Source organism: Atractosteus spatula, chromosome 4, assembly GCF_055471065.1.
Source record: "Atractosteus spatula isolate fAtrSpa1 chromosome 4, fAtrSpa1.hap1, whole genome shotgun sequence".
Classification (NCBI taxonomy): Eukaryota; Metazoa; Chordata; class Actinopteri; order Semionotiformes; family Lepisosteidae; genus Atractosteus; species Atractosteus spatula.
The window spans coordinates 61,908,811-61,919,832 of NC_142709.1; the positions used below are offsets into that span (position 1 = coordinate 61,908,811).

General features: G+C 39.4%; 1 protein-coding gene across 1 annotated transcript; it reads left to right on the forward strand.

Moving 5' to 3' along the window:
• The first annotated feature begins 1,660 nt into the window (after nt 1-1,660).
• On the forward strand, nt 1,661-10,162 carry LOC148836785 (kyphoscoliosis peptidase-like). Its single transcript, XM_088913820.1, has 14 exons — nt 1,661-1,719; nt 2,175-2,281; nt 3,390-3,440; nt 4,165-4,215; nt 4,595-4,654; nt 4,769-4,828; nt 4,964-5,008; nt 5,189-5,242; nt 5,521-5,603; nt 6,010-6,118; nt 6,963-7,080; nt 7,590-7,778; nt 8,304-8,494; nt 8,644-10,162. The coding sequence occupies exons 2-14, from the start codon at nt 2,191-2,193 to the stop codon at nt 9,549-9,551; spliced, it is 2,010 nt and encodes a 669-aa protein (XP_088769946.1). The 5' UTR covers nt 1,661-1,719; nt 2,175-2,190; the 3' UTR covers nt 9,552-10,162.
• Nucleotides 10,163-11,022: the final 860 nt, after the last annotated feature.

Here is an 11,022-nt window from a genome sequence, read left to right on the forward strand (position 1 = left end):
ATTTTAAGATTGTTTAGGTCATCAGCTATTAAGGTCAAACGCAGACACATTTTTGGAAAAGCACAGTAGCGAGAGGTGTTTGGGGATAGCTTAACACATTAATCGTGGGTTCGAGCTCCCACATAGGCCAGTATTAATTTCTTAAGACCTTTTGAATGAATGTTGTTCAGCTGTCACGCTGGAAAAGGCTGATGTTAGATACCGCAACAGGAAGAGGGGTATCCAACATTATACAGTACGTAAAATTCTTACAGACCTTAAGCACCGACAAAGCACGTGTAGAACATAGTCACATAGTCACATAAAAGAATACAAAGAATAATCTTTGCTCTGGAATACCGTTCTTGAATCAGACCAGATACATTCTAGGCCTTAAGAGAGGAGCCTACATTGTTAGTGGGCATTAACTACTAGACCTTTATAGTTTTGAATAGAGAAGGCAGAGAGGGGATCTAAAACAAGTATTCAAAATCCTCAAAGGCACCAACACAGACAACCCAGCGGAATGAATTATCAACCAGAGGACACCAGTGGAAACTACATAGAATGGCATCTAAAACCGAGAACAGATGGCACTTCTTTACACACAGGGATGTGCGAGTCTGGAACAATCTGCCCAGCCATGACATTGAAGCTGGCTTCTTTCACAAAATGTCTGAATGAGATCCCTGGATCAATTAGATAGATAGATACTTTATTGATCCTGTGAGGGGAATTGCATATTTAACTACTGCAACTTAACTACTAAACAGGGTTTAAATCACCCCATGGTGTTGTGTATATTGTATTATGTATTTGTCTTGCAATTTGCACCATTTGCACTTTGCATTATGTGTATCCTGTCTACAATGTCTATGTCAGTGTCCTGTTTGTATTTGCACCGTGGACCAGGAGGAACGATATTTCGATCCACTATATACTTGTTTATGGCTGGAATGAGAAATAAACCTGAACTTGAACTATAAAGTGGGCTAAATGGGCAAAATGGCCTACTCTCTTTTCAAGAACCTTTCTTAACGTTCTTGCATAATTCTTTCAGAACAAACACGAGATTCACAAACGAGGCAACAGAAGAAAATATACAGTAGAAACAAGGCAGCAGAGAACCAAGCGACAACAGAGAGAGACAGAGCTGAACCGCAGGCTACAGATATTTCCTGCAGTGGCGAAACGGCGAACAACCCCTGAGGCCGCAGCGAGGCGGACAGTCCGCGCCGTGCGCTCAGTGTGGAAACTGACACCTCCATATCCTGCCTACCTGGCTTCCTGTAGCACCGCACAAACCTGGGACATAGACCAAAAGAAACAAGGTCTCTGAAGTCAGCTTTTCGAAAAGGGTCACATTCGCACTCTGAAGCAAAATTAAAAAAAATCATATTAACCGCGCACGATCACAGTCAAAGGGGCTGCAGTGCTTGATTAGATAAAAGAACAAAAGCTTATGATGATGATAATGGATCATGTCCACCACGCTAGGCTACGTGTTGTTTTGGGTGTAGCTGATCAGTCATACTTACTGGCAGGTAAACTAATTTTATACATTGCTTACATTGACATCTATCTTATCAGAAATACCAACAAGGAAAAAGCTTTATGATAGGTACAGAAGTCCACTAACCGTACAAACCCTGCGCTGATACCCGCAGAGGGTGGACTACACGGACTCGAAAGGTAGATTACAGTAGACGTAAAGAATACGACAGAAAATTAAACTTGTTGGTAAGTTACACACTGTTATAGATCAATACTCTGAACTTTATTACCTGGTTTAGTTTTTCTAACAATTCTGCCTTTCCCTCCATCAATTTTCATTTACATTTTGATAGTGACGGTCTTTGCTAATTCGTTTTTTTTACTATTAAAATTGTAATGAATAATTGTTTTAAAAAATAAGGAGCAGGAAGCACCACGAAAGGACTAGTAGAGATTATTTCTATGCGAAAAAATTAGAAGAGCTCAATTTTGTCGTATCAAGCTCTGTCGTATCTTCAGGTGTGTGGGGGTCTTCCTACAGTGCTAACATTTCAATCCAATTATAAAGGATCTCTTATCACTAGACAAGAAGAGACGACGAAGATGACTGTAGTTATTCTGCGCAGTTTGCAAGCTAACCTACCTGGGCGTGTGTTTTTAGCAACCAGTTCATTGTACTCTCGGTTTTGTTTTCTTACCAGGTACACACCATAGAAAATGGCTTTGCACAGCCGGCTGTCTGTAACACAGAGAGTGTTGCTAGCTGTCCTTTGTTTTCCTCTTCTCCCGTTTTACCTGTGCTATCTATGTAAGTAACCTGTTTTTTTTCTCCGTTTTATCAGAGGTGTAATTTGTGTAACTCCTTGTTTAACAGCACAACAGATTGATGCGGAAATGTGGGGCAGGGTACCAGCCGGAACGAAACGGAACAGGACGGAACGGCGTTTTTTAAAAAAGTGTTTCTTAAAAGAGTTAGGAAAGTTAAAAACATTTATGTGGAATATTTAGGGTCAAATAATTAATTGCTGCGAACATCCTTAAATTATTTAGTTGCAAACTAAAGCCATTGTTTTCCAAGAAATTTCTATACCCCCAAAATATACAGTAATCTGTAGTGCAACAAGAGAGCAGGGTACCAATCAAGGTATAATCCAAGTAATTCACTCCAGGTATTTAGAGAGTTCATGCTTCTGCAAAAGGAAACCCGCCTGAAGTATTGACTTCAGAATTTGTGACTGATGGTGGGTTTACATATGATTTATTACAAATACAGGTGTCTCGAAGTGAATATGAATAAGACAGGAATATGAGATAGTTCAGGTTCATGTCAACGACAGAAGTAACCAATGAAAGGGCTCATTTGTAAGGAAAACCGGAAGACCGCTTCATTTCAGGATCTGAAATGAGAGTTGAACTTTATGCAACTACTATAATTATGCCAAATCTTGCAAAGGACTGAAAGTGGGAAATTAAAATTTGTTCAGTGCTGCCGTCGCTGTTTTCTCGTTGTCATTCTGTCGGTACAATATTTTTTTTCTTCCACCTTATCCACACTTCAATTTCCTATTCAATAGCCTCTGACCGATAACCTTTAATAAATCATGTCAATTATGTCAAAAGATTATTTAATGCATCAATTTTCACAATCCACTTCAGATCACATTTTTACAAAACTGAAAACAAATCACGATATCCTTTCAATAAATACAGTACATACTGTAAAGTGCGGTCTCAAAATGTAAAAACATATGCATCATTTTTTTTAGAAATGCCAATCTTGTCATATTAACTAGTCATATAAACTGGCATTTCTAAAAATGCATTTAGAAATGCCAATCTAGTCATATAAACTAGATAGGGGTTCTGGAAATTGTATGGGAATACTGTATAATGATGACCTCTGTCTTATCTGACAGGCTGCTGTGCCACCGAAGAAGATGCCAATGAACAAGAGGAGCACAGACTTGGTAAGCAAGATGGAGGATGGCCATACATTCCAGAATTTGTTTTGTATATCTTCATAATACATATATCTTCATAAATTCTATGCACTTAACTGATCGATGCATTTTAAATACAAAAATGCACTTTAAGGCTACATACTGATAGACTAAAAAACAGATTAAGAAAGGAACCAAAAGAAATCAGAAATACATAAACAAGAACAGAGTCCCCCCCTAGCATGAGAATAAGTGACTTGCTGCTTTCGCTTGCTTATAAATCGGAAATATGTGTATCGGAATGTAATGTGAGCCACTGTGTTTTGGGATGCCCTTGCAATGTGACTGAGGCAGAGATCCTGAATTCACAGCTGGAAATCTACCTTTCCCACTGACCTAGAGTAAGCATTTGGGTGCTAGAAGTAGCAGTCAAATTGTGTCATCTGAGCACAAGGCAATCCAACCCTTCGGCTCACACTCTGATGACATGTGATCCAGGGAGGGTGTCATTTAACTGTTCTCCAGTCTGTTGGAGAGGGAAAAAAGCTGAGCAGAGCTGGAGAAAACATTTTCTTCCAAATTCATAGTAATCACGTTGATGGGATATACACGAATGGCAAGACCTGTGACAAACATTCTGACTCTTGAGGACAGTTTGGAGGCTGAAGCTGCTCTTAAGTCTAAGAAAATCAAGTTTTCTTGTGCACACGCTAGTTGAATAAAATAGATACTGATGTAGGCTGTGTTACAGAGCGTATGGAGCAGGGCAAGCAGAACGCTGTTGAGGGCTCCTGCAATGTAGGTAAGCAGTCTGTCTGGGTCTTGCATACACACTTACAGTAAGTACATGATACATAAGGATATACAGTAAGTACATTTAAATGTTATTTGATGATACAGTGAAATAAATGGAACACATCGATAAAACTTTCACTGTTTTATCTAGTTTAGAACAAAGAAAATATGTATATGAGCCTTTTTTCTGAATTCTGTGTTCCAGGCAAGGTGACATAACCTCAGTGTAAATAGCTTTGAAAACCACACATTTAAAAATCATCCCTAGATTGTGAGTTAATGCCAAACACAAGCCTAATTGCTGGGGTTCACAGAATTTCATCTGGAGTTCTGCTTAGCTGAAAACGTCTTATCACTCCCTCAGTTTAAATACTCTTTTGTTGTAGGATTTGCTGAGGCTGGGAAATATCAACAAGCTGAGGTTTTCACAGGCAGTACCATTCAAGGTAACAGGAAAGTTCTGAACAATTTGTATGCGATAACAGGTCGGAGGATGTGGGGACATTGTGAGACTAAATCTTGACACTTTCTAATTACTGTTTTTAACCACATTTTAACAGTGGAGATTCATCCAATAAACAGAACACAGCGACTGTCAAAGAAGTTGTCTTTTGGCAAAGGTAAGTAGTTGATAAAAAACAGACAGGCATGCCAAACATAATTAAATTCCCATTAGTGGTATGCAGATAATTGTACTTAATCATATGTCATAGCATCTAACAAAAAATAATGTTTTTTCCTCTTTCATTAAACAGCAAGAAAAGAAACCAGGGAAAATAATACCATATATGATAATAAGGGTAAGCTTTCTTTGTTTATGAAAAGTCGGCTTTTTATTGGTTTATTTTTGTCCTTTTAGTACTAGTTTATGTACAACGTGTAAGATGTAAAGAAAGTTGACAATTACCTTCATCCACAGCACATTGTGGTAAGTTTTGAGCTTGCTTCCCTAACCATTTTTGTTATGTACTTAATTTCAGGATTTGTTGATGATACAATAAAAACACAAAACAGCAAAGAAAAGACAAATTATGGTGAGTCTTTAATGAGCTTCAGTTAATAAGTTAATAAGGTACAAAACTGAATGAACATACCTGTAATAAATGATTACCTGTTTCAGATTTTTAGTCAGTAAAACAAGCTATTCACACAAAATTTAAAAAAAATGTGGTTTGTGAGATTTTTCTTACTTTTTTAGTCAATATAATGTAATTTAAATTAATATTATAATTTCAATGCCATTAAATGATCTAATTTCTGAGTGACTATCAGGTCAGGTATCAAAGATCTGGATTTGTGCTTCTGATCTTAGCTTATCCCTGGGACCGATCCAACCTGAAGTCCTTCCCAGTTGACTTGGGTAAATTCAAACAGCTTGATGCCTATTCTTCAAAGGTATGTTTTACAGAAAAAAAGAAAGATAAAGCTTATTGTAGTTAACAGGTTTTTGTCTTACAGTAGGAAAATAAAGTCATACTTATTAATAGTCTTAAGTCTTATTGGGAGGATTTTGCAATTTCTGTATTGCTACTCCAAAGAAATCTCTGCCTTAAATTCTTGCTGCCAAAATAAGGTTTTTAGGGCTTTACTTACTTTATACCTTGGTATGTAATTAAGTAAGGCTTCAGAGCTGTTTCATATACAGTATTATAACTTTACCGCACTGAAGATGGTGCAAAAAGGTAATTGTTGCACATTCATTTCATTAGAGTCTATTGCATTGGTCCGTGCATTCTCTGCATCTTTTAACTGTGGACGGACACTTTCTGAAGACACTATTGTAGTGGACATATGTTGACAGGTGAAAGCAAAGAGCAACGTGGAGGTCCTGGTTCAGGAAGTTGTGAAGCAAGCACACAGCGAGCTTGAGAAAGTCAGAGCCATCTGGATGTGGGTCACCCACAATATTGGTGAGTAGCCCTGCACCTGATATACATTTAGGTTTTCATTTAGATGTTTAGATTGATGAGTATTTATGAAAGATCACCATACACGACTGTTATAGACAGTTATGTACTGCACATTTGAATTTAATGAAGGTGGAATCTTCAATTGAGAAGAAAATCACATCCAGTCCACCTGTAAATGCAAGAAAGGCCATCCCTCTCCTATTATCTCTTTGCATCCCCCTGACACCCTCTCAGCACCCTTGCAGCTGTTCCTCAGCTCACTTTACGAGGGGGGTTCCCGCTACTTTCACTTCACAGTCACTCTGCCAAGGAGATTTGGGCCAAAGAATGTCTGCAACCACATCCAGACAGACCTCCAAATAAGCAACTGTCCGCAGAATGTGGATAGCTGAATCTCAGGAACCATTGGTCAAAGGTCAGGAAGAGTAAGACTAGTGGGTACACAGCACATGGGAATTTAATATATATCACAGAGGGCACTGGTGCCTACCGTAAGGTAAAAACTGGGTTTGTGAACTTATCGCCGATGACAGGAGAGAAAAAAGGAACTAATTCCTACTGTAACATACTATTAATGAATTCAGAGAAACAGCAGTGGCAGTGGTGTGTACGGTACAGATACAACATGTAATAAGGAGCTTTTTGTGTGGATAAAAAGCTGGGTAAAAAAGGTCAGGTGAGAATACAGGCTATACAGTGCATATGTATTTTAACCTTTAAACAGCAACTGTTGTCAGGTGGAGTGCTTATTTTCCCCCCAATCTATAAAAGAGGGATTATTCTTGATTATTCAACATTCCTTAATGGGGCATGATCCTTATCTTGAATGCTTGTGTATTGACAGAGTATGATGTGGAGGGTTTTCACAACCCTGGGCTCCGGTGTGGTGCAGCTGAAGAAGTCTTAAGAACAGGGAAGGGGGTGTGTGGTGGATATGCCAGCCTGTTTCAGAAGATGTGCAGGTAGCTGACTCTCCAGCCTTGTCTGATCACTTGATGTGTTAGGAATCAGACCATTGAATGGGCAGGTATCAGTGTGAGGTTGTACAATGGGAATGGGCCGGGTGGTACCTGCAGCACCTCCCAGGTGATTAAATGGCTCAGTAGTTACCAACCCACAGGTTCCACCTGGCCCATTCGTTGTCATTCCATGTAGAGCAGACGCCACCCTCCCCCATTCCATGATCTGAGCATAAACAGATTGGGTGTCATTTAACCAACTAACATGTGTATTAACGTGTTTGTTCTGTCATTCCATGCTGTCTATCCTATTACATGTGCTCTTGTTTTTGTCTTATTTACTGCTCTAGTTAGTTCTTGCAGTAAAAGCTGTCTAAAAATAACTCACACTGGTTCTGCACTGCATAACAAACCAGATCCTAGGTATCCTATAATGCAGTATAGTGTAGTACAGTATATCCTATAGTACAGTATAGTATAGGTATATTTTTTTAATAATTTGTGAAATTTAGTCTTGCAGGAATTAAATGTGTGGAAGTGTCTGGATATTCAAAGGGTTATGGCTACCAGCAAGGGATGCACTTCACAGGGCAGTCAGATCATGCCTGGAATGCTGTTGTTCTGGAGGAGAAATGGCACCTTCTAGACAGCACATGGGGAGCTGGGAAATGCAACGACGACTGCTCCAAATTCACATTTCAGTGAGTGACCGCACACACAGTTCCGCAGTATCTGGAGGACTAGACTTGGAGCTGGGAACCCCTATTTCACAGCAGGCCTGCATATATGTCAATGGCAATTCTTGGGAATGTTACCTGTACAAAATAGTGAGCTACTTGTGGAAGAGGCTACTCTTTAAAATTAACAACAGTGATTTCTGTAATGTTGGTGGAATGTAAATTAATACATTACATCTTAAAATAACTTTTGTCCCAATAGCAAGCTGATCACAGCAGATCATGTCAGACGATGAGCTGAGATGACATATTTGTCACCTAAAGATGTAATCCCATATATTAGAAACTTGTAATTGGAAAAAGTAACTTTTCCCAACATTACTCAGAACCAAATCTGGTATCCAATTTAACCTGTTGGACTTAAAGTGGGAATATATTTATCCAATATCTAACTGGCCTATGATTTCCATGGCTGATACTTAAGTTGTGTGATGTTGTCCCATGTTTCTATGAGCAGGTGTCCACACATTTTTTTCTCTGTGTTTGCAGGTATGATGAGTTTTATTTCCTCACTCACCCGGCCCTCTTTGTTGGAAATCATTTCCCTCTGGAGAGGAAGTGGCAGCTGCTGGAGCCTCCGCTTTCTCTGAGACAGTTTGAAAATGCTCTGGATAAGAAAAGCTGTTTTTATAACCTTGGCCTTCTTTCCATCCTCCCAGAGTCGCCTCAGATCCAAGCAGGTGAGCCATTTCTACAGTAAGCATGGTGTTTACATTAGTGGAAATATTTATATCCCCACCAGCACCTGTGTTGCTATCATCAACCACCATGTTTACCATACCTCTGTCACAGTTATAAACTTTGAAATTCTGGTTTTGTCGCTCCATAGGAAGAGAAGGAAAAGCTACAGTCATGATAGAGAGCTCCTCCCCTGTGCAGTTCATGCATACGCTGAATGAGAAACAGGAGGACGGGATTCTTACATTGAGGCCCGATGGCATGAAGCTAGAGATCTACCCACAGCAATCTGGGAAGCATAGCTTGAAAATCTACGCCAAGAACCACGATGCCGGAAAAAAATACAGTTTTGTGTGTGAGTACCAGCTCCAGTGCAAGTCTGTCAACAAGGAGATGAGGCTGCCGGCTGGTTTCAGCAACCCAGTGGGTCCGAGCTGGCTGACAGAAAGCAAGGGTCTCCACAGGCCCACCCAGTGCGGTCCTCTCATCCACACCCAGGACGGCCGGTGTTCCTTTGGCTTCTCTGTGGAGAAAGACCTCAGCATCACCAGTGACCTGATCACAGCTGCTTTCCGCATGACCGACGATGAGAAGAGGCGACATATTTTTGTGTCCAGGAACGGAGACTGGGTGGAATTTAAAATTCAGCTTCCAAGGGCCGGATTGTATGTGTTCAGCATATATGCCAAGAAAACGTCAGCGCCGGGGAACAGCTATGGCTTTGTCTGCAATTACTTGATATCCTGCACCGATTCCAGTGTGCAGTGGCCTGTTTTCCCTCTGGCTTATGCCTCCTGGATGGAGGAATATGAACTGGTAGAACCACTTGTTGGGGTACTCCCCGCCAACCGCGATGTGCATTTCAAGCTGAAGATCCCCAAAGTGGCGGCAGTGTCAGTGAGTGGCACAGACACCCACAAACTGACCCAGGATGTTGATGGATACTGGACAGGCACCTGCAGCACTAGAGGCTGCAAAGACCTGAATGTCATGATACAAGAGAAACATAACGACCGCTCGTACTCCTTTGTACTCAATTATCAAGTGAAGAATGACTAGAGGGTGTTCGCCTTCATTACTTGAGGTTTTTGCACAAAGCAGCACATTTTTCTTCTGCTCATCTGTGTTGGTAAAAAACACTGCAGCACTGGTGCTAAAAGTGCTTCACAAAACAATTTAATCTCAGGTAATAATAACAACAACAACAATTCCTTACACTCCACTCAAAGCGTTTTACAGGTAATGGGGACTCCCCTCCACCACCACCAATGTGCAGCACCCACCTGGATGATGTGACAGCAGCCATAGTGGGACAGTACGCTCACCACACATCAGCTATCAGTGGGGAGGAGAACAGAGTGACGAATCCAGTTCATAGGCAATAAAATACATAAAGCAAAATGAAAAACATTTCCTTCCACACAATTTATCTTTCGTGAATGTGATGTCATGCAGAATTCGAAATGATCTGTGCTTCTGCCCATCTTCAGGTATAAAACAAGTGAAGGTGCAGCGAGAGATGGCCACTTCTGGAGTTTATTATTATTTAATTATGTTAATCTATCCTTAGTATAATTTGTTTAGATTATCACAAGTACTGTTTCCTGGAGGATGCTTTGTACATAAACTGCGAAGGAATATATGGGCAAATAAAAAAGAGCATTTTATAATAATTTATTACTGCTTTAGTTTTACTTCTTAAAAAATATTATTAAATATCGTGAAACTGCAAAACACCTTACAAGTCCATTTAATTTCATAGAACAACTGTAATAATGTTCCCCAAGTTCAAAATGTATGGACTCGACTGTGAACTCAGGAGCAGTTTCAAGTGACAGTTCATTTGCTTACTTATTCACCCATTCAGACTGTATAGGATTATTCAAACAATATGTAAATTAACAATTTCCTGATTTGCTACGACCAATCTAATGCAATTTATCATCTGCGTCTTTGTGACATAACCCATAGTACTCCACTGTGTTAACTTTCAAAAATGTAAAATGTGTTTGAACTAAAACTCAGATTATGCTAATTCCACTCAGTTATGTTCTGAACGCAGTATGCATTTATAATCGAAAAGGTCATTTTATTTATATAACTAATATTGTTAATATTATTAACAGATAATATATTATAGTAACAAGGTTTAGTTACTGGTTTTCTACAAAGGAATATCAGTCTCAGTAGTAGCCTTACAAACAACAAAATTTTCTCAAAACAACTTATACGATGTGAAGTGCAAAACACATACAAAAATAAAAATCCAAATGAAAAAAAATAAAACAAAAAACGGAAAATCAAACTGAAATGTAGAATCAGATGTCCCTGGTTCGCAATTTGCGCCTCTACAAATGTGCTCTGATTTCGCCTCTGGAGAAACGGTTAAACAACACAGAATAAACGATGATTGAAAAATATTAATACAATTAAACTAAAATCTTGTGTAGGAGAGCTGAAATGGGGAGTTACATCAGGTATACACAACCTTCAAAATTGCAGGACTAGCCATTAAGTTAATATTGTAACG

Bases quoted from the DNA above. Each gene is read 5' to 3' on its own strand.
- LOC148836785 (XM_088913820.1), top strand. From the start codon at position 2,191: ATGGCTTTGCACAGCCGGCTGTCTGTAACACAGAGAGTGTTGCTAGCT. The intron at 5,604-6,009 runs GTATGTTTTACA...ATATGTTGACAG, and splicing joins TTGATGCCTATTCTTCAAAG to GTGAAAGCAAAGAGCAACGT. The intron at 7,779-8,303 runs GTGAGTGACCGC...CTGTGTTTGCAG, and splicing joins TGCTCCAAATTCACATTTCA to GTATGATGAGTTTTATTTCC.